Source organism: Schistocerca gregaria, chromosome 8, assembly GCF_023897955.1.
Source record: "Schistocerca gregaria isolate iqSchGreg1 chromosome 8, iqSchGreg1.2, whole genome shotgun sequence".
NCBI lineage: Eukaryota > Metazoa > Arthropoda > Insecta > Orthoptera > Acrididae > Schistocerca > Schistocerca gregaria.
Window position 1 is genome coordinate 327,026,414 of NC_064927.1, and position 25,053 is coordinate 327,051,466.

General features: G+C 41.9%; 1 protein-coding gene across 1 annotated transcript in view; it reads left to right on the top strand.

Annotated features, from left to right (window-relative positions):
- Positions 1 to 25,053, top strand: part of LOC126285175 (uncharacterized) — a 54,070-nt gene that overhangs the window by 26,762 nt on the left and 2,255 nt on the right. The window contains exon 3 of the mRNA XM_049984484.1: positions 141 to 242. Coding sequence (XP_049840441.1) covers positions 141 to 242 — 102 coding nt within the window. The remainder of the gene's footprint in view (positions 1 to 140; positions 243 to 25,053) is intronic.

The window sequence follows — 25,053 nt, forward strand, 5'->3', positions numbered from 1 at the left end:
GACACCACAGTGACCTATTACCGACAGGTCCAGATACTTTTGATAATCTGAGAGCTAGACTTTCTTTTATTTTTGTTTCTGCGCTTCGCCGCCTCTGCATGCAGTTCACACCAGTTGACTCGTCGTTCTGTGGTCCTCAGAGTACGGATTTCGCCGCAGTTTTCCGGTGCGTGGCCTTCCTTCCGGTGCCTGGAGGTCAGGTCTTCCTGTACTGCTGGGCAGCACAGAACGTCGCCGACGAGGTTAGTCCGCGCCACATAGCACCAGCTACATTTCTACTATCTCGATTTTTTGATTGCTGTTCAACCGTAAAGGGCACTATATATTTCTTAATGGAATTTACGAAATACAGCAAACGAAGAATCAAATCACTGCACTAGGAATTCATAATTGTTGATTACCTCTCACTCTGATTGGTTTTAATTTCTTTTAACAACGAAGTATATATACGTACTTAACGGTTCACTAGGTTTCACTAAACGATTCCTTAGTGACGGGTCGTTTTCTACTTGTTACCTTTTTTCCTTCAGTTTGATTAAGTTACGGTATTAACTTTACTGTGAATGACACGTTACTAAGATATTAATTCAAACAAATTCAGCAAATTGATATCCTATATATGACGTAACTTCTATCTAGTCCTGTCTCGTGTCTTCTGAATCTTGTATTTGGTTTAGTAGCCCATATCATCTTGCTTTTGACAATATATAAATAAAGGTTTTATAAAATCACAATATTTACCGTAAAAGAATGAGCTTATTTCTAACTCTGAACTTATCTGTCTTAATATATGTTTGTGTTCCTCAACACCTTCCTAAAAGATGAATGAGTACCGGAAAAATTAGTGTTTCAAATTCATTCTATCGTTCTATGGCTTCATTCATGACCTTCAAGTAATTCAGACTAGAATGAATTGTTTCTGTTGTGAATTAGAACAGAACATTTTTTATAACCGGCCAGTGATAATTATTAGTGAAAACCTTACACATCCCGGAAAGAATGATGATGTTATTACAGATTTTAAAAAAAATTTGTTCTACTCCCTTGGTAGAGAAGTGAAACGATTACATCTCTGTAACCGTTTTCGAGAAACACTTTCATTTCTAACGTCTGTAAACACGCTGCCTGACAAGGAATGTGAAAAACGAAATGAACCTGCACAACTGGAGAGTTAATTTGACGTTATTTAAATAATTAAAATTAGAGTCGAATTTACAAAGAACTTGGCAGTATGGGCTCATTTATAAGTATGACGTTTCACAGCCTCTAGCCTGGATGCACGCAGTGAATGAGCTGGAAGGGTGTCGTATAGCTGTCGTATCCTCTCCTGGAGAAATTTGACACTCAACCATTGTAACGGCTCCTTGATATTCTTGATATTGACAATGGGAGAGAGGAGACGTACGAACTGGTCCCAAACGTGTTCTGTCGACGAAACCTCTGGTGATCTTATTGGTGATGGGAGTTTCTTAGCATTACGGAGGCCATAGAGACACGTGTTATGTCTTGCGGAGCATTATCCTGCTGATAATGACTCCCAATACTGTCGCATGAGAAGTGAAACGTAAGTACGCAGGATGTCCAATATGTATTGCTGTGCAGTCGGAGTACCCTCAGTTGCTATCTGCCGTTACTTGGAATCATACCATAACACCAGAAAATTACCACAGCTGTGCCTCTCTAAAACATTAGAGTAATGGGACTTGTCCTCAGGTCGCCGCCATGCTCGCCTACAGTAATCATCGTGGAGAGTCCCCAGCCGCGATTCATGAATGAACACGATGCGATGACATTCATCAGCAGCCCGTGATCTGCACTCACAGCACGTCCGCGACGATTATTCCCTAGTCCAACTGCTGATAGTCTCTGACAAATAGTACGCGATGACACACAAGGTCAAGATGAATCCATTACCTGTTCTCGGGTGGCAGGCGTGGTTGTCAGGGTGTTACGACGAGCCGGTTACGACGAGCCTGGAGCACAACACGACGTCCCTCGCTTGTGGTGGTCCCGACGGCGGTAATGCCTGCCCTCACATTGCCAAGCATTCTAACACTGGGTCACTGTCTTATTCCGATGCCGCACAAATCTGCGTACTGCGCGATTCAACCTGCCGGCCAAATGAACACTCACAATGACGCGCCTTTCGAACTCAGGCACGTGCGCGTAACACTGACTCACACGAGGGCGCCGCATTATCGTGCTATGCACAGCGACCACCCAACACCTGATATTGTTTGCGACCCATGTATACCCTACCAGACCTAGTAACTATACCAAACATGAACAACACTAATGCACACAGGTTACCATTCTACCTGTCACAGACAATTCATTCCAATCATTTGCATGCATGTAGGTACATCGACATCCTGCCATGTATCTTAGGTGCTTCGGTTTTTATTGTCTGGTAGTGAAACTTTGTCAATTATTTAACTCGTACTTTCTCATTTAACCTATATTCTTTTACAGCTTAACGTTAGTCATTCTTGTTTTAAGGTTCAGTTCAAATAATCTTATAAAGCAAAGGTGGTCTGTAAATCTTTGGCTAATCGTGACGCATTGTATCAAGTACCTTCCTTTACCTCCCATTCGCTTCATAATTTACCTCCTTTTCACTTCATATTTGAAGTATGTCGCGAGTATTTAAAATAACTCATACCTGACGGAAAAATGTATATCCATCCAATTTTTCTCTCCTGGAGCACATTTAGTTATCCACTGTTGTCTTTCCTCTCTTTTACTGTACCTCTCACATACCTCGCGGATATGTACTTTATGTGTTTCTCAAATCGTAATATATATTTCCTTCTCTTCGTATTCTTCATTTTCTTTCTCCAAACAACATTATCTATAAATTTATCTTTCGTATTAAAGTACGTAGATGTATTAAAGGACAGTGACGTGATTGCTCCTCGGCTGTTGTTTAATTAACAGTTGTTTAGTTTTATACATTTCACATGATTGGCAAATTTCGGCCTTGCAGGCCAATATCAAATGCAATACTTACCGACAACATCAGAATGGTCTGTAAGACCACAATTGGTCAGTCACATGAAACGTAGTAATGTGTGAGCACTCTTCAACTAAGCAACAGCTGCAACGGAATCATAACAAAGTCGTTCGAAAAGTTCACAGCTGTGGTACCGTATATGAAGAACATGATACTTAAATTCCTTTGCCGTCCAAAGGTCCCTTGGCCAAAAGTTCTTTTTCCATTAACATTCAGCCTTAACATTCGCCTCATATCGTCACTTTCTGCAAGTATCCCAACACATACTTCTCTGGCAAAAGAGTTTTGGAAACCATATCCAGCTCTCAACATTCATGGTGGTGTCTGTTTGTTCTATATCGTGTCTCAATACCACTTTCGCGCAACGACGCTCTGAGCGTGTTTTTTAGGGAATTAACTAGTTTGAACCTGGGACCTGTTGCTGGTAAGGAAACGCCAGACCACACATGATATGTAGAATTCAGAAGAGTTCAGTGAGACTAGCGATGATATAACCAAATACTAAATGATCTCAGCGTCAGCTCAACTCCACTCCCTGTAAAAGAATCTTAATACTAACTAAATATAGTGGAAAGGGTTCAAGGCTTTCCTATTTTTAGCTAGCTGGTAAAATAACGTCGAAAAAGCAGTTCAGTTTACCATTGGAAATTTTATTCTACTTGCAAAACATCGTTTATAAATTGCACTATTGATAAAAGGAAGTGTTTTAATACAGGATGGTAAAAACCAAATGCGTTCAACAAAAATGTGAACGAATATTCCCTGAGTGGTTTTCCTAGTTCTACAATGGATCGAAGGATGACGTATGCCATATCACATCTATAATATAGGTTTAAATTAAGTTTCACAAAAGAGAAAACTATCAAAATGGTCTACAGTGACCCTCAATTATCTATAATTACTTATCTAACCTGTCGTAAATTACAGTGGCTGATGTGGCTTTTCAATAACTATAAAATAGAAAAATCATCGCGTTTCAGATCTTTACTTCAAGTGGCAAATGTGAACACCATGAGTTTTAATTGACGATCGACACTAGTATTACGCAAAAAGGGGTTTAACAGATGAGACTTCTGCAGTTCTGAGTGAAGCCTTATGCGCTCAAAAATGCGGCATCGAGTGCGTTCATAACCTTGTCGGTGTTTAGGCAGCGTCACGGCAGCGGCGAGCAGCACAGCTCCGCTCACTTCGCCTTCTCTTAAGCAACTCTCCTCTAACTTCTCCTTACTACAATTTACCGAAGTTGGTTTAAGAAAAACTATCTGGCTGTGTTTTCATCTGACCAATCAGGGTCTCAATGTTAACCTTAAGCTCCACCTACAAAAATTCTGTCTATCCAATGGGAAACGTTATACTTTTCGTGGTGGGGCAATGGTTTTAAAGTTTGCAACGTAACAGAGACGCTAAAAAGACTCATGCTAAAACCTGCAACTGGTGTGGTCCTTTTAGCCTTATCGTAAGATCTATGCTGTTCTTCTGGAAGGCTCTATCTTTTAACATGGGCGGAGGGGGGGGGGGGGGGGGTGGTCCTTACATACATGAGACGCGAAAAAGTCTCACGCTAAAACTTGTGGGTGGTAGTGGCCTTTTTTGTGTTATCGTAAGATCTATACTGTTTTTCTGGAGGGCTCTAGCTTTTAACATGGGCTGGGGGGTGGTCCTTGACGTAACAGGGACGTGAAAAAATCTCACGCTAAAATGTGCGGGTGGTAGACTAAGAGGTAGGCTGCCGACGTGGGTGTCCAGTCCGTCCGTTATCGTAGGGCCTTCCAGCTTAACACGGTTCTGCTCTCGGCTTCTGTCCACGTTTCTCCCCTCGGAACTGCGTCTGCCTCACGGTGGGAAGGTACGACATGCATTTAGGCATTCTTGTGTTAGTCTGTGGCATTCCATTTGCTCACTCGTTACTTGTATTACTTTGGTTAATTTAATGTCACTATTTATTCGGAGCTATGTGACATAATAGTAGATTTGCTTATTATAACAGGGTTTTCATGGAAGGTGTTGGATTTGCCTCACACCTTACATATCACCACCCTTCGAGCTTAATTTTTGCACTGAATTTAGGCAATGATTGAATCGTTGTCTAAGTCAGTCAAAAATTATTCCGGTGTCTAAATTTTGTTGCCTACTGTTAAGCCACATTATTCTATTCCATGGTAGTTTGTATTACTAATTTATATTTTTATATTCTTCCACATTATAATTAAAAATGATAAGAGAGAATATTTTTATACTATTATTAATTTTTAATTATTTTTCTTCTTTATTTAAGTGTGAAGTTTGTTTTTTAAGAAGTTTGTTATCGAAAGTGAGGAGTCTTTCACATCGATTTTCTTAGGAATATTTTTTTTATAAATGTAGTATTAAAATAAAATCCATTCCTAACACATTTTCTAAATATCATGTGCAATTAAAAATGTTTTTGTTTCTAGACACTCATTTGAACATTGTCACACTAACAAAGAAGAATTTTTTTCCAAGAATTGCTTTGACAAAGAAATATACATACACAAGTATTATCCTAATAAATGGTACAAATGTTTAAAAAATAGAAAACATTCAACAATATAACTTTTATTCTTTGTTTTTATAATGAGAAAATAAGTAAAATATAGTTATTCTTTTATTTTTATGACGAGAAAATCAGTGGCATATTGTTTCTTTATATACTGTCCATTTCAGAACTAATGACTTATTTTTATCGATAGTCTATTTTTTTACTTAAGTCCATAGTCAATGACTGTTATTTTGTAGTTTATTAGCTGTCTGGTGTGCTTAACTTACTTAGTTTTTCACACGTTTCTTTTGCACAATTCCTACATCACATAATTTGATTTCACGCATTCACACAATCCTATGAATGTTCAAGCATGAGGTTGGCGAATGTTTTTGCATGAAGGTGATGGACTTGAGCGAGATGGATGTGGGCAAGCATTTGATGTACAGGTTCTTTCGTCGTTCCTTGTTGGTTTTGCAAGTGTGTGTTGCTGTTGTGGAGGTCCCGTAATGGAATGCAGCTGTGAGTCCAGAATCTCGTGGTTTTCTGACTTTGTATGCATGAAAGTCATCGTTATGTGTCGCTGAAAGCGGTCGTTTGTCGTTGTAATACTTCGCAGACGACAAGTTTACAATAGGATAGGGATTTGGAAAGGTATGACGTCTATTCTTCACCCATCTTCTTTCTTGGTCTCAATCTTGCGAATCTTCAACTTCTGTTCTTCCTGCTTTTTCTCTGCTTCTTACTTGCTTCTTGGTTCTTCTCTGGGCAGGATATGGAAATATTTATTGATAACTAGTCGCTTTGAAGCTCTCCTCCGAGTAACAGTTTGATAAATTGTTTGGGTGCGTCATTTTTACTTTGTGGAAGTTCTTCTTCAGTTTCGTGCATCAGCGTGCTGTTTAATAGCAGTAGTGTTACTTTTACACATATTTTTTGCCAGCGGTGGCTTGCCCAAGCGGTCTTCTCGTCGGGCCGTTTTTTTGCTCTCTCCGCTGAGTGGGGGCTCAGAGACCCTTCCGGCGTTCACCGTCCCAACGCCATCCCTCCGCGTCTCAGCAGGGGTCTGTCACTGTGCGGCTCGGTGTTCCATCCCAGCAGGGTTCCTCCTAGTGGGCAAATTTTATTGCCCACTTTTGCTACAAGGGCCTTCTGTTAGTTTCGCTGTCCTTTCCCTTCTCTCGATGCTCCTGCTATGTAGGAATCTTGTGTGGCTAATTACGTCCTTTTCTTTCTTGATACATCTCGCGTTGCAACTTGTGGGTCGTTGAATCTCTTCCTTGCTGGAGTTTTTACAATGGTTCTTACAAAAGTTTTACTTATAATCATCTAACGTATGTCTAGTATCTACTTGTTTTACGCCTTCTTAAAAAGCTTTACAAATTTCGGCGCCCTTTCCATGTTACAATTCTAAGATATTTGGAGTCTTAACGTCTACTCAAGAATCCTCAAATTCGTTCTTTTTTTTTTGTGTAGTGTGGTGTATAGCATTTTAGTATTTCATGCTGTTAGACTATCTACGCTTTATCCCTTTACCTTAATCTATGGTACTATTGGTGTCATTATTGAAACTACCTTCTTTTTCCCACCTTCCTCTCTCTTCATTCTTCTTTCTCCTGACCATCTTATCTGCAACATAATCTTGAAATATTCTGCTGATTATTTACGAGTAATAAAATTAATCTTCAAACTTGTACTGAAAGTGTTTAATATTGCCAGCCTTAGGTAAAAATACCTCTGCTTTATCTTGTAAAATACCCTCTGATTCTCTTTTACTGTGTTCCGAAATACCTTGAACTTCTTGCAATTTTTCGTCTATTTCTTCATGGACTTCTAACATGAGTAGAGGCGATTCCTTCTTTTGTGCATAACATTCTAATTTTTCATCCTCTTTATCTCACGTCATTCTTAATTGTTTGTTTATAATTGATATTTCTTCTAATTTTAGCTTTTGCTCAAAGAGAAGTGTGACATTCCCGAATGTTACGCTACCTTTCCCCATATCTATTATCGCTCGTCTCTCATTTAAAAAATCTGCACCTATAATCAAATCTACATTTAGTTTAGGTATAATCACGAAGTTGGCTTCGATCTTTTGACCTTGGCACAAAATAGTTTACCTTGTTCGTCTCGTAACTTCCGCAGCAATGTTTCTAATACGACCTCTTACTTTAATCTTAGGTGTTTTCAGAACTGGCAATTCCTCATTGGCATTACACTGTGTGAATAAATTTTCTGAGATCATAGTCAGTTCACTTCCGCTATCAATTACAATATTGACTGGGATATGCTTTACCATGGGCTTCACAATTGGTTGAATTTGAAAGAGTTAGTTCTGTTCTTCTTCTTCTTGCAACAACGAATCCTCCACTGAATCATACATGAGTCTTTTTAGGAATTTCCCTTGTGAATTCGAACTTTCTGTAGGATAAGCTTCGATTGCTACTTCTCTTTCTTTTATTTCCTCTCTCTATTTCTTCCTTCTTTTACGCTTTCTTCTACATCCTCTACTTTTTCCTCATCCTCGTCTGTCTACTCCTGTTTCGTCGCTACTTCCACATAATCGCATCTAAATGCACTAATTATCGCTCCATAACTTCCTTCATTATATACGTTGGGTTGTGTGCCCACTCGTAACTTATTTTCAAATTCTGTTGACTGCGCATTATCCTCATTGAATTCGCTTTCCGTGGTTTCCATGTTAAATAGCTCTGCAATACTCATTACTTCGTCCTTTCCTCCTACATTCGTTGTCCATGCATCTGGTAATTTATGTTCCTCGTCAGTATTCTCCCAATTAATTTCGTCCGAACACGATGTTCGTATTTTCTGGTCTTCGTTTTCATCTGGTCCCTGCGGATTTGTTTCTTCCTTCTTCTCTTCTCTTGATAAGATTTTTACTTCTCTGTTCAAGGTGCTGCAATTGTCCTGGGTCGGTGCGTCATTCTCTATGGCATGGGCGCTTAGCTGTCAAATCGAACTTTTATTGCGGTGTGATGGTCTTACTTCCACGTCTTCTATCTGTATTCGCTTTTCTTGTTCAGCTTGTTGATAGTGGTTTCTTGGTTGATAATTTGTCGGTCTATTGGTTCTCCAGTACCCATTCCGGTTGTCGTTATTCTCTCTGTAATAGTTGTTGCCGTTCCTGGGTGAATTATAGTTATAGCCATATTCTCTTCTAAATCCATAACAGGTTCTTTGTTGAATTCTATTGTCGATTCTTGGTGCGAAGTTATCACATGGTTCGTAATTATTGTTTCTTCATACTATGTCTTGTGGATTCCACCGCTTTTTGCTTTCGTTTTCACGTGCGCTTCGTCTTTTTCTTGTGTCATCTTCCGAAAATATGAACTCCAGTTCCCTTAGAATACCTTTAAATGCTTCGACGTCATTGCCTCCGCGACCTACTAATGATTGCTGGTATTTCAGTGGTAGCTTCATCGCGCATAATTTAATCAACTGTCCGTCACTGTATGGTACATCTAAGCATTGATTTTTGTTTGCCGTTACTTCGAAAAATTTCACGGGACTCTTCTCTCCTGAATTTTCAAAATATGGGTTCTGTAATAATTCGTACTTCACTCTGTTCTTTGCTTCGCTGGACCAATATCGTGAGAGAAACTTCTCTCTGAAATCTTCGTACGATCGGCATGTCGCTGCAACATTCTGCATGGTTTCTGCGACTGTTCCTAACAAGTGTGCACATATAAAGTCTAATTTGTGTGCTAGCGTCCAGTGCTCTGGTAATCCTGCTCGGAATTGATCAATGAAAGTTCGTGGATGTAATGAGTTTCCTTCGCGAAAGTCTTGAAATTTTCTGACTCTGAGGAAATGATCGTTGTCGTACTTCGTCATAGTTCCATATGAAATTCGCGATTCTTCGCCACTTTTATTTCTGATCGTTTCTCTCGTCTTTCTTTCCTGTTGTGGTAGATCCATTGGATATTGTCCACTGTAACTTTCGCCTACCCTATCGTTGGAGTGGTACGCAATAATTTTCTTCCATCAGTTGTGAACGTGTAGCTGAATGCATTGCACTGTACTCTTCGCGACCTGGCTTTCCATTGTCGTCTATTGGTTGGGTGTCTTGTCTGGCTAACCTTGCTGCTTCATTGCACGATCCAAACTTTCTTGGAACATACATTTGTGGTTCCGCATGTGTTTGTGATGACTTTTGTTCATCAAGAATTTCGAAACGTGTTTGTTGCTGTGCAGGCTGTCTGATTTCACTTATGTTACTTTCCGCCTGTGATTGGAATCGCAAATGCGTAATATCTTCGTTAATTGGTTATTTTTCCGGTGCTGTTACAGATACGGATGTGGTTGCAGACTCTGTGCTTGTTCGATCCTGTTCACTACGCTCTTCAATGGTTTGCAACAACTCTGTTCACAATTTCTGAAATTGTCGCTTCGTTTGCGCTTCTATTTTGACTATGCGGTTTTTATATCTTTTCAGCGCTGCTTATGTGATGCGTTTGTGTAACAGACTTTTTTCAACGATTTCATGCGCTGTACCTGCTGCTTGTCTAGTAATTACGTTTATCTGTTTCTCTAGTTTCTTGACTTCTCCGTGGGTGTTGTCACTTAATGTTTTGATCTCGTCCTGAATGTCATTACGCAATGCTTTTACGTCCGCTTGTACCTTGTCAATGTCTGTTCTCAATTGATTGTGACCTGTTATTAAGTTTCCTATCACTTCTCGAGATTCTTTTGCCTCATCTTCAATATGACTTAGGTGTAACTGAATTTTTTTGTTTTGTTCTTTAATCTCACGCATTTGTCTCGTGGTTTCCGCATTCTGAATTTTAATTTGGTTCGCAATTTCTTTATTCTGCCTTGTCATGGTTTCCGTAATTTGTTGTAATAATTCTGCCAGATTGGTGGGTCCTATTGCGTTTTCTTCCGACATCCTACGCTCTGTGTTTTCGCCCAAGTGTTGGTTCGCAACCGACTGCATTGAACTCTGCTGTGACACGTTTCTGCTCGCATTCCTTGTACTCTGTGGTGAGGGAGCTCTGATTACTTGTACTATGCGTTCTACGTATTCAAGACGCAAGTTAGATTCCTCATCGACTGTCTCACTACTTTCCTGCTCCTCTGTCGTATGCTGACCTAGGTATTGTGTGCCTTGGCATACATTATCCTCGTTATGTTGCGTTATAAGTCCTATTTCTCGCGATACTGCATCGTCTGTTGTACTGTCCTCTATTCTCTGTCCATTTTCAAGCTGGGGCAATGTTTTTAAAGTTTGCAACGCAACAGAGACGCTAAAAAGTATCACGAAAAAACCTGCAGCAGGTGTGGTCCTTTTAGCCTTATCGTAAGATCTATACTGTTCTTCTGGAGGGCTCTAGCTTTTAACATGGGCTGGGGGGTTGTCCTCGACGTAACAGGGACGCGAAAAAGTCTCACGCTAAAACTTGCGGGTGGTAGTGGCCCTTTTTGTGTTATCGTAAGATCTATACTGTTTTTCTGGAGGGCTCTAGCTTTTAACATGGGCTGGGGGGTGGTCCTCGACGTAACAGGGACGCGAAAAAATCTCACGCTAAAACATGCGGGTGGTAGACTTAGAGGTAAGCTGCCGACGTGGGTGTCCAGTCCGTCCGTTATCGAAGGGCCTTCTAGCTTAACACGGTTCTGCTCTCGGCTTCTGTCCTCGTTTCTCCCCTCGGAACTGCGTCTGCCTCACGGTGGGAAGGTACGACATGCATTTAGGCATTCTTGTGTTAGTCTGTGGCATTCCATTTGCTCACTCGTTACTTGTATTACTTTGGTTAATTTAATGTCACTATTTATTCGGAGCTGTGTGACATACTAGTAGATTTGCTTATTATGTCAGGGTTTTCATGGAAGATGTTGGATTTGCCTGACACCTTACACACCATCAAATTAGCCACTCAGAAGAGTTATGTGATAAAGTTATGAAGGTAATGTTAGATGATGAGTGTTAATGCACGTACATGGGGTGCTGTTGAGGAAACTCTGAGGAGTCTGATAACGTTCTCACAAGTGGAGACCCTCAGACAGGGCCAGCCGATTAGGCTGATAGGGATAGAATGTGAAGCAATGGATTTAAATTCTTCCCACAACCAAAACTTTAACCCAAGTCTCCTGCTTAATAAGCGGATGTGCGAACCACTACACCACCACAGCACTGAGGCTACTAGACCTGTACGGACTATTCTAGTCGAATGGCCTCCATTACACAAACTTCAGTTCACACCTTCAACACATTTTCTCCTTCTTAAATCGTCACTATTGCAAGGACTCCTCCGAGCTAATTGGCGCAATGGTTAAGACAAAGGACTCACAGTCGCGAGAACGACGGTTCAAACCTGCAAACCGGCAATCCTAATTTAGGTTTTCAGAGATTTCTCTAAATCGCTTTATGCAAATGCAGGAATGGTTACTTTGAAAGGGCATGACCGTCTGCCTTCCCCCTCCTTCCCTAATCCAATGTGACCGATGACCTCACTGTTTGGTCCCCTCCGCGAAATCAACCAATCAACCTAGACCGGCCGACACTGGAAGAGCAACCTAGTTTTGTACGTGATAGAGAAATCCTTAATGTACCTCGGTCGTAGGTGATCTGTTGATCTGATAGAATATCATTCTCCTGTAAACATACGAATCTCACATCTTCGAAAAAACTGCTGGCCGTAGATCAAATTTTAATCCATTGCTTTAACAGCTATCCTTATCGGAGATGAAGCTCAGAAGACATTCGTCTCCAGAAAAATGAAATTGGTAAGTCGCTTGTGTATACCCCAAAATGAAAGTTTAGGACATTTTGCTTCAACACATCCTGTCCTCCCACACCTTTCGCCCCCTATCTGTTTTTGAAAAACTGCTCTTGAAGTTCATGAAGTGCCATCAACGAAGAATTGACGGAATAGATAGAAACTAAACATTTTTCATCTCATACATAGGGTCTGTAAACGCATATTTTTCTAGAAAACGAGGAAACAAAGAAGTACCGCTTATGTACCTGTACGGTAGGAGCTGCACAACGAAAGTCTCCGCAGATGTAGCGACTAATGCAGCATTTGTGCCTAAACGTGTCCATTTAATTTTTCCAACCTTTTGACACTTGTTGCTACTATTATCATGCCAAGTTAAATGACTTTTAACTGTAATGGTGTGTGGAAATTCAAAATATCACAGTTAATAGAAAGTGAACTTGAGCACAAGTGAAAGAGAATATACGACGGTACAGAACTAAGCTGAACTGGTGGGTGAAACACGCAAAACGCAAAGAGGATCTTTACTAAAAAGAAGCACTTTTGAAAAGAAACGTTGAGAAAGACACTCTACGAAACTCTACTTCCAGAGACTAGGATAATTACACGTAGATGCCGACAATGTGCCACGCCATATCGTGAAAATAAAAGGCGAAGGCCAAAACAACCGCTTTGAATCGAAAACAAACGGAGGGCACTAAAATAAGAACGAGAGACAACAGCGGCATCGGGGAAGAATAAACAACTCTTTTCCATCTACTGGCCGAATTCAAGACAATTAAGTTCTTTCCGAAAGGATGATGGAAAACAGCTTATCCACCAGGAGGACATCACGTGACTGTTTCACGAAACTACGTGCTGCAGGTGTTACTAAAACGACACAGGTGAGACACTTTTAAATAACATCGAACCGACTGTAACAAACGAAGGGAACACGGAATTTGAGACTTGGACCCGATATACGAGGGTTGGAATTTAGACAGTAGCAACTATTTATTCACTACCGCTACAAAAGAGTTACATGTTTGCACCTGTTACTGTCCTTCAAAGTAGTAACCAGCGTTGTGCAGAACCCGTTTCCAGCGATGTGGAAGGCGTAATATACCGTTAGCAGAGCGAATGGAGCGGTCTACTGCCTGTCGAACCTCTGGAACAGTTCTTAATCGAATGCCACGAAGTGGCTCCTTCATGTTCGGAATCAAATAAAAGTCACAAGAACTTAAGTCTGGGGAATATGGTGGCTGGTACAGAACGTCCCAGTCCCATAAACCGAACAGAACAGCCACAGCTTGTGCTGTATGCGTCCGTGCATTGTCGAGCAAAATAATGGGTGCGTTGAGCAGAATGTGTCGCCGCTTCTTTTCCAAAGCTGGTCGCAGGTGATGCTCCAGAAACGAACAATAATACTGTGCACTGGAGGTCTGCCGTGGAGGAACGTAATGTGTTAGGATAACACCATCACAGTCGTACACCACAATCACCATAACTTTCATCATACTGGGGCTCTGACACACTTTCAACTTTCGTGGTGACCCACAATGACACCATTCGTAGGATTGGCGTTTCAGTTTTGGCTCGTACGATTGGCGCATGTCTCACCCAGTGCTACGATACGGCGTACGAAAGCGCCTCCTTCGCTCTCATAGCGCTCCAAATGCGTCTGAGCAACGTCGTAACGCATCAATTTCTGAATTTCCGTCAGTTCATGCGGAACCCATCGTGACTTTTCGCATGATCAGGCGTTCCTACAAGATGTGAAGCACAGTCGTATGTGCTAATCCGGTTTCATGGGCGAGCACACGAGTCGTATGATATCGATCACTTTCCACTAACGCGGCAACGGAATGCACTTCTTCTTCAGAGACGTTAGGACGACCAGCCCGATGCATGTCTGCTACAGTTGACCGACCTTCGTTGATGGCTTTTACCTAACTGTTCTGTACGGCAATGCCGATTTCCTGCACTCCTCTTGAAGAAATTGATGACACTGTCATGCTATACGACCTCTGGCACATTCAATCTCGATCCAACTCCGCTGCTCCTGTTTCGAAAACATAGGGACACTGTTACGTTAGACAGATCGCTCACAATTGACTTGTTTCCCTCGATTGTGCGCATGCTGTGACGTAGGACGGGCGAGTCCATTTGCTCGGAGGTAAGGCATATATGTCAACAACGTGTGCTCTCAGCGACAATAGTAGATTCCATTGCATAGTTTCTCCACAGCAATGTTGCCACTATTTAAGTTCCAGCCTACGTAATTAACAGTACAATTTTACTTAAAATAGGGGAATTTAAACGGCAGTACATTGATCGTACTGCTGGATCAAATACGTCTGCTACTATCCCGTACGAGCTTTTAGAAGGGCTCATAGTGTTGATCCCTCGGGTTGCACTAAATTCTTACAATCCATGCGTCCTATATCGCCTCTCAAAGCTGATTACAGGATATCTGTTATTGTTCAACTGTTTAACACCATTACTGATCGGCTAATATCCGAAGTGCGCCGTTCCTAGGACATTACACTAAGCGCTGCATTAATACCGGTATATGGTGGCTGTCGCTTAAAGATATAACTCTAAAGCTGTATTCATATCGTTGGAATGGAAGAAGCATTAGACAGGGTCCGTGATGTGTCATGTCGGAAATTGAAATGAGGCACGTTTTTGTAAATACTGTCAAGAATTCTTGTAAATGGACAGTGCACAACCAGAATACGACTCCTAACGTCGATACTGCAAGAATGTTTCCTCTCGATTATGCAGTTCTTCATATCGATCTAGCCTCTTCTGTAGTCACTATTTGACAAGCTCCCTGGTATTGAAATTCGAGGCGGAAGTTACCCGACATTGCACATGACTGTCCCAGCTGATGTTATGAAAATATGTTATGTGATTCGAACATATAGTTGCTGGTCTGGAGCTAAAATCGATGTAGGTAAATCTAGCACTTGGCGGTTAGGGAAAGCGATAGCATTCATGGAAACTGATCCAGTTGAACAAGCGACAACACCAGCCTGGAATTGGAAAATGAAAATCAAAAGCCTCCGAGCGGCACCGAGAGAGTATTACATTAGTTCCCTAGATATAATAATTAAAGTCATTCTGGTAAGCCTTGTTGTACTCCCTAAGGCGTTCTTCCTCGCAAGTACTTTTCCCTTGCCTGAAACAACTGCACCATGCATAGAATCTGCTCTTGCGTGGCTCATATGGAGAGCGTGTGCACTAAGGGTTACATAACAGTCCAAGATCCTAATAGAAACAAAACGAGGTTTAGAGCTCACCAACGTTAGAGACAAATATAAAGCGCTATCTGTTCTTGAGTATTTGTTGAGTGTTTGGGTTCCACACAGTGTCTGATAGAAGGAGGACATCGAAGCAGTTCAGAGGCGGGATTCTAGATTTGTCAGCGCCAGGCTCGATCAGTATGCAAGTATTGCGGATATGCTTCGGGAGCTCAAGTGGGTATCCCTGGAGGGAAGAAGACACTCATGTCGAATAACGCTACTGAGAATGTTTAGCCGGCCGGAGTGGCCGTGCGGTTCTAGGCGCTACAGTCTGCAACGGCGTGACCGCTACGGTCGCAGGTTCGAATCCTGTCTCGGGCATGGATGTGTGTGATGTCTTTAGGTTAGTTAGGTTTAAGTAATTCTAAGTTCTAGGGGACTGATGACCTCAGAAGTTAAGTCCCATAGTGCTCAGAGCCATTTGAACCATTTGAGAATGTTCAGAGAACAGGCATTTGAAGCTAACTGCTGAACGATCTTACTGCCGCCAGCATATATTTCACGTAGGAACCACGAAGATAAGATGCGAGAAATTAAGACTCATAGAGAGGCCCATTTGCCCTCGCTCTATCTAGGTGTGGAACAGGATAGAAAACCACTGCTTGTGGTGCAGGGTACTCTCTGCCACGAACCGTACAGTGCCTTGCGGAGTATGTACGTAGAAGTAGACATCTAGAACGTCATAGGAGCTAGCAGCAGGAGACCGAATTCTCAAATCCCGCACGGCACGGAAATCTCAGAGCACAGTGACTCCAGTAGAGAACAAGACGTCAGTTACGGATAGGCATAGCGACTTTAAGTTGCCACATACTGAATCATAATCACTGACAAAAATGACATCAAATAAAGAGTGAGGAACTACGCAAGCAAGGAATTCTATAAAGTATAGACGGAAGATAAGTGTACAAATCAAGTAAAAAAGGATTTTACCAAAGTCACTTGGCGTAAGGTTTAGCAAAATGTTCATGTGGAAGCCTTACAGTCAAATGTAAAAGCTGTGTCATATCGTGCTTCATACATCAGTGTAAGTACAAGTGATCGTCTCTTCACACACTGTTTGTCAAATACTGGCAAATACTTGGATTGCCAACAGACTGACACTTTACTTTACTGATTCACTTGAAGCGCAGAGAACGAGATGCGGCAGTGCACAAGTCGCAAGGTTGCCATCGTGATCCGTAGATCTGTAAACAATATAACAAATTTCAGTTCCCTTGGAACAGGAAAGTTTGTAATCATTTCTGTTTAACAGTTGTAGTGCCTCTTGAGAACAAATTGAGGAACGTTCCAGGAGTAAACGGAAAACCAAATCTTCTAAAAGACGATGTTGTCACTAAGCTGCTTCTGTTCGTGTATAGGGAAGTTCATCTATATAAAACAACAAAAAAATTAAATTGTGAAAAATTAAATAAATTTAAATTGATCAAATCTGGAAATAATAAAGAAAGGAATACCACATCAAGCTGGCAGCCAGAGGGCGTGCCTTTAATTCCCTGTTGCATCCGGCAGTTTGTTTTTTCATTTATATTTTCTTCCACGTCGAAACTGGTAGGTACAGGAGAGCTAATAACGTAAATAAACCAATAAGGAATAATAACAAAGTAGGCAAATAAAACTCTCAAACGATTTAGATTAGTAAGGAATTAAAATTTTAAGTCTCCTTATGTGAAAATAATTCCGAGGTCATTGCTGCGAAGTCGCTATCGCATAAGGAAGTAAAACTAACGTTTGTCGCAGTTGGTACAGCACAATATTCCAACACAGCTACTGGGATATTGTTGTCTAAATTTTTCCGTGCTTATAAAAAACTAATGATTAACTTATTTCTCTCCCCCTCATGAACCATGGACCTTGCCGATGGTGGGGAGGCTTGCGTGCCTCAGCGATACAGATAGACGTACCGTAGGTGCAACCACAACGGAGGGGTATCTGTTGAGAGGCCAGACAAACGTGTGGTTCCTGAAGAGGGGCAGCAACCTTTTCAGTAGTTGCAAGGGCAACAGTCTGGATTATTGACTGATCTGACCTTGTAACACTAACCAAAATGACCTTGCTGTGCTGCTACTGCGAACGGCTGAAATCAAGGGGATACTACGGCCATAATTTTTCCCGAGGGCATGCAGCTTTACTGCACGATTAAATGATGGCGTCCTCTTCGGTAAAATATTCCAGAGATAAAATAGTCCCCCATTCGGATCTCCGGGCGGGGACTACTCAAGAGGATGTCGTTATCAGCAGAAGGAAAACTGGCGTTCAACGGATCGGAGAGTGGAATGTCAGAACCCTTAATCGGGCAGGAAGGTTAGAAAATTTAAAAAGGGAAATTGATAGGTTAAAGTTAGATATAGTGGGAATTAAGGCAGCAGAGAATCAAGTAGGTAAAAAGACGAGGGTTAGTAGAAATCCTTGGGTAACAGGAGAAATATTGAATGTAATTGATGAAAGGAGAAAATATAAAAATGCAGTAAATGAAACAGGCAAAGAGGAATACAAAAGTCTCAAAAATGGGACCGACAGGAAGTGGAAAATGGGTAAGCAGGAATGGCTAGAGGACAAATGTAAGGATTTGGAAGCTTATCTCACTAGGGTTAACATAGATACTGCCTACAGGAAGTTTAAAGAGACCTTTGGGGAAAAGAGAACCACTTGCATGAACATCAAGAGCGCAGATAGAAACCCAGTTCTAAGCAAAGAAGAGAAAGCAGAAAGGTGGAACGAGTATATAGAGGGTCTATACTAGGGCGATAAACTTGAGGACAATATTATGGAAATGGAAGAGGATGTAGATGAAGATGAGATGGGAGATACGATACTGAGTGAAGAGTTTGATTGGGCACTGAAAGACCTGAGTCGAATCAAGGCCCCCCGAGTAGACAACATTCCATTGGAACTACCGACGGCCTTGGGAGAGCCAGTCCTGACAAAACTCTACCATCTGGTGAGCAAGATGTATGAGACTGGCGAAATACCCTCAGACTTCAAGAAGAATATAATAATTCAAATCCCAAAGGAAGCAGGTGTTGATAGATGTGAAAATTACCGAAGTATCACTTTAACAAGTCACAGCTGCAAAATACTAACACGAATTCTTTACAGACGAATGGAAAAACTAGTAGAAGCAGACCTCAGGGAAGATCAGTTTGGATTCCGTAGAAATACTGGAACACGTGAGGCAATACTAACCCTACGACTTTTCTTAGAAGCTAGATTAAGGAAGGACAAACCTACGTTTCTAGCATTTGTAGACTTGGAGAAAGCTTTTGACAGTATTGACTGGAATACTCTCTTTCAAATTCTGAAGGTGGCAGGGGTAAAATATAGGGAGCGAAAGGCTATTTACAATTTGTATAGAAACCAGATGGCAGTTATAAGAGTCGAGGGACATGAAAGGGAAGCAATGGTTGGGAACGGAGTGAGACAGAGTTGTAGTCTCTCCTCGATGTTATTCCATCTGTATATTGAACAAGCAGTAAAGGAAACAAAAGAAAAATTCGGAGTCGGTATTAAAATCCATGGAGAAGAAATAAAAACTTTGAGGTTCGCCGATGACATCGTAATTCTGTCAGAGACAGCAAAGGACTTGGAACAGCAGTTGAACGGAATGGATAGTGTCTTGAAAGGAGGATGTAAGATGAACATCAACAAAAGCAAAACGAGGATAATGGAATGTAGTCGAATTAAGTCGGGTGATGCTGAGGGAATTAGATTAGGGAATGAGACACTTAAATTAGTAAAGGAGTTTTGCTATTTGGGGAGCAAAATAACTGATGATGGCCGAAGTAGAGAGGATATCAAATGTAGACTGGCAGTGGCAAGGAAAGCGTTTCTGAAGGAGAGAAATTTGTTAACATCGAGTATAGATTTAAGTGTCAGGAAGTGATTTCTGAAAGTATTTGTATGGAGTGTAGCCATGTATGGAAGTGAAACATGGGCGATAAATAGTTTGGACAAGAAGAGAATAGAAGCTTTTGAAATGTGGTGCTACAGAAGAATGCTGAAGATTAGATGGGTAGATCACATAACTAATGAGGAAGTATTGAATAGGATTGGGGAGAAGAGAAGTTTGTGGCACAACTTGACTAGGAGAAGGGATCGGTTTGTAGGACATGTTCTGAGGCATCAAGGGATCACTAGTTTAGTATTGGAGGGCAGCGTGGAGGGTAAAAATCGTAGAGGGAGACCAAGAGATGAATACACTATGCAGATTCAGAAAGATGTAGGTTGCAGTAGGTACAGGGAGATGAAGAAGCTTGCACAGGATGGAGTAGCATGGACAGCTGCATCAAACCAGTCTCAGGACTGAAGACCACAACAACAACAAACAACAACTTCCAGAATGAGATTTTCACTCCGCAGCGGAGTGTGCGCTAATATGAAACTTTCCTGGCGGATGAAAACCGTGTCCCCGACCGCGACTCGAACTCGGGACCTTTGCCTTTCGCAGGCACGTGCTCTACCAACTGAGCTGCCGAAGCACGACTCACGTCCGGTACTCACAGCTTTACTTCTGCCAGGAAAGTTTCGTATCAGCGTACACTCCGCTGCAGAGTGAAAATCTCATTCTGGAAACATCCCCCAGGCTGTGGCTAAGCCATGTCTCCGCAGCATCCTTTCTTTCAGGAGTGCTAGTTCTGCAAGGTTCGCAGGAGAGCTTCTGTAAAGTTTGGAAGGTAGGAGAGGGACACTGGCAGAAGTAAAGCTGTGAGTACCGCCTGTGAGTCGTGCTTCGGTAGCTCAGTTCGTGGAGCCCTTGCCCGCGAAAGGCAAAGGTCCCGACTTCGAGTCTCGGTCGGGCACAAAGTTTTAATCTGCCAGGAAAATTTCAAACAAAAACTCATCTCTCGGGCTATAAAAGAGGTCAATCGCTTAACCGACTCTTTAAATGTTTACTTCACATGATCAGTATCGAGGAAACAGAATAATTCAGTTCACCAAACATATCTGGGGAACGTTTTAAAACCATGCGTTGCTGATAACCAGTGTTGTCTAATACTGGATTGCTGAGATGGAAAAGTTAACACGGTCACTTGTAATAGCATGTTTATATGAAACTGGGGTTAGACGACTTGTGCCGGCCGCTGTGACCGAACGATTCTTGGCGATTCATTCCGGAACCACGCTGCAGCTACGGTCACAGGTTCGAACCCTGCCTCGGGAATCGATGTGTGTGGTGTCCTTAGGTTAGTTAGGTTTAAGTAGGTCTAAGTCTAAGGGACTGATGACCTCAGATGTTAAGTCTCAGAGTGCTTAGAGCCATTTGTACAGTCAGACGATTTGTACGGTCGAAGTAATGCTGCAAAACTGCCATGTGATGCTTATAGTTACTTAATTTCGACGCTTCATAAATGTAGGAGCCTTCTGGAAACACTGCGGGAATTGCTCAGCCATTCGGATGGAATACTGACGCACAGAAGGATGGATTATCAACATCCAGTACCCATTTTCCAGACAATGTTTTTGTATGCGTCGTATGAATTAAAATTATTTCCTGAAAAATAAATATGTTTTAACGTAAACCAAGTTAGTTTCCCTCCGAATCTTCGGAAGGAACGATGTAGTTTTGCGTAGATTGCATTCGTTAGATGTTCTTGGTGTCGCGCGCTTTTCTACTTAGAATGTTAACATGACAAATACCATCCATCTATTTTTTCGAAGAAATCTGACGACGTGCCACATAAAGCGTGAAAGAGACCCTGTAAAACCATCAAGATACAATTTTTAATTCTTGGTTTATCCAAGTTGTTCAGAAATTTATTTGCCTATCTTTTTACTAGTCATTATCGACTTACTAATCTTATTAGCCCTTCTGTATCTGCCAACTTCGAAACGGAAGAACTGTACGGTCGGAAAAAAATCGCAGCACCAAAAAAATGTACGTAGAGTAATGATATCTCTGAAGCACATTTGTCTAGTTAGCATATTTAAGGGATTATCATTGCAAGATTGCAGATTAATTTGCTCGTAAGAAAGTTCATTGCAAATGCGAAAGGCTGGTACATCTACATCTACATTATCGAACCATTTTAGTACTAATTCTCCACCATTCCACTCTCGAATGGCGCATGGGAAAAAGGAACACTTAAATCTTTCCATTCGAGCTCTGATTTCTCTTATTTTATTACGATGATTACTTCTCCCTACGTAGGTGTGTGTCAACAATACATTTTCGCATTCGGAAGAGAAAATTGGCGATTGAAATTTCGTAAATAGATCTCCCCGCAAAGAAGACCGCCTTTGTTTCAGTGACTGCCACCCCAACTCGCGTATCATATCAGTGACACTCTCACCCCTATTGCGCGATAACACGAAACGAGCTGCCTTCTGTGCACTTTTTGATGTCCTCCGTCATTCCTACCTGGTAAAGATCCCACACCGCGCAGCAGTATTCCAGCAGAGGACGGACAAGTGTAATGTAGGCTGTTTCTTTGGTGGGCTTGTCGCATCTTCTAAGTGTTCTGCCTACAAAGCGCAGTCATTGTTTCGCCTTCCCCACAATATTATCTATGTGGTCTTTCCTATTTAAGTTGCTCGTAATTGTAATTCCTACGTATTTAGTCGAATTGACAGTCCTTAGACTTGTGCGAATTATCCTAAAACCAAAATTTTTCGTATTTCTTTTAGTAACCATGTGGACGACCTCGCACTTTTCTATGTTTAGTGCCAACTGTCACTTTTCGCACCACACAGAAATTCTCTCTAGATGAAGTTGTAATTAGAATTGATCGTCTGATGATTTTACTAGGCGGTAAATTACAGCGTCATCTGCAAACAATATAAGGGGGCTGCTCAGATTATCACCTAGATCATTTACGTAAATCGGGAAAAGCAGAGCCTATGACACTACGTTGCGGAACGCTAGATATCATTTCTGTTCTACTCGATGATTTACCGTCTATCAGTACGAACTGTGACCTCTCCGAGAGGAAATCAAGAATCCAGTCACATAACTGAGACGATACCCCATACGCACGCAATTTGATTAATAGTTCCTTGTGAGGAAGGGTATGAAAAGCCTTCTGGAAATCTACGCATATGAAATCGATCTGAGGTCCCTTGTCGACAGCACACATTTCTTCATGGGAGTAGTGAGCTAGCTGCGATGCAAAAGAACGATATTTTCTGAAGCCGTGTTGGCTATGTATCAATAAGTCATTTTCTTCAAGGTGATTCATAATGTTGAAGTACAGTATATGCTCCAAAATCATACTGCAATGAGGTCAGTGATATGGGTCTGTAATTCAATAGGTTACTCCTATTTCCTTTCTTGAATATTGGTGTGACCTGTGTTACTTTCCAGTCATTAGGAACATATATTTCGTCAAGTGAGCGGTTGTATATGATTGCTCATAAAGGCGCTACTGTGTCTGCATACATTAATAAAACTGTGTAACCGTCAAAATGTTTGACTTTAGCATGCAGACGTACACGCATCATATTGTACAGCTGCCGGATGTGAGTTTTTTAGATGGTTCCATGACTGTAGCACTTGGCCGGTGAATACAGGGACGGTCAATGCTGTTTGTTCATAACGCTCGAGTTGTCGTCCGATGATGTCCCATATGTGTTCGATTAGAGACTGATCTGGTGATCGAGCACGCAAGGTAAAAAGTCGACACTCTATAGAGCACGTTGGCTTACAACTGCAGTATATCGGCGATCGTTATTCTGTTGGAAAACACTCCCTGAAAGTTGCAAATGAATGGCACCACAACAGGCCGAATCAGCAGACTGACGTACAGATCTAGATAATAATGAGAGATCTGGATAATAATGAGAGTGCTCCTACTGTCACACGAAATCGCACCCCATAGGATAATTCCTATTGTAGATCCATCGTGTCTAGCATGGAGGGAGGTAGGCTGCAGGCCGTCAACTGGGCCTCGTCTAACCGAAACACTGGCATCATCATTGCCACCAAGACAGAACGATCCTTCATCAGAAAGTACAACAGACATCCACCGTGCCCTCCAGTGAGCTGTCGCTTGACACCACTGAAGTCGGCAATGGTGGTAGTATGGGGTCACTGGAATGCACGCTACAGGGTGCCTGACTCGGAGCATTCGTCGGAATGACCGATTTGTTTGTCGTGTCATTGTTGCGCCAACTGCTGCTCAAATGGATGCTGCAGGTGCAGTACGATGCGCCAGAGCCATACGCCGAACACAGTGGGCTTCCCTCCCGGTAGTGTCACGTGTCGGTCCGGAGTCCGGTCTTCTTGCGAGCGTACATTCTGGTAACAAAAGCTACCAACAGTAACGTATAGCGGCTACTTTCATGACAAATCTTTCTGGAGTATCGCAGAAGGAGCACCAGCTCCCTCGCAGTCCTATTACACGATCTACTTTAAAGGCAGTGACCTGTCGACAATAGCGCCCTTATTGCTTTAAAGGCATTATTGACAAACATCAACGTCCAATGTCAAGGACAACTAACGCTCACGACCGTTATAGGGTGTATTTAAAGCAGACCTGATTTTCAAAAAATGGCTCAAATGGCTCTGAGCACTATGGGACTAAACATCTATGGTCATCAGTACCCTAGAAGTTAGAACTACTTAAACGTAACTAACTTAAGGACATGACACAACACGCAGTCACCACGAGCCTGAGAAAATCGCTGCCCCCGCCGGGAATCGAACCTGGGAACCCGGGCGTGGGAAGAGAGAACGCTACCGCACGACCACGAGCTGCGGACGTCTGATTTTCATTCTGATAATGGCGTTATCAACGACACCCTTATGCCAATGCTGCGAAATTTGGAAAAATGGCATCTTTTATGTGTAGAAACACGCCTACAAACATTGGTTTATGTCGCACCACTCTTTCTTGATGCTTAGACTTTTATACGCCATATCAAAGAGAAGAAGACCTAAAGAATGTAGCTGGAAATCGGATACAGTTTCTTCACTCCTCAGTCAGTGGCGATTGCGTTGAACAGCTCTTACCTTTTGGGTAGCGAAGAAGTTTGTTTCCCCAATTTCTAGGAAAATTTGGGGACCCACTTTCGTTCACGATAAAAGCTCGATTTTCGGTTAACTATCGATCCCCTGTACTCTGATTCGATAGCGCGTAGCTTAGCTACCTCACAAACTGGGCTTGTAGGACCAAAATGTCTTAAGAGTCATTTTGAGCTCTCCAAATGCGACGTGCCAAGAAAGAGCCATGTTGGCTGTCCATATCTGCCCTTACGCCTTCCGTCACAGCGTGAGCATCAGGCCCAAATAGTTCTTTAGTGATTCCACAGTCGACGAAAATGGTCGCTCCGTCGCCTTATGTTCCTCATGTTCCACACTACATTTAGCATGATTTACGGGCTTTTGTTCAGTAGGTGTTCATTGTCTCATCGTGCTCAGTTAGTTTCTAATGTACCTTCGCCAGTGTTACCAGACGGTACAATATCTTCCACAAACAGTAACTAGACAGAGTAAACTTGGTCTTTAAATCCAAGGTGAACGTCAGCTAACGGCTGAGTCTTGATCCCGATGTGACTTTGACGGGTATCACTTAATGCAGA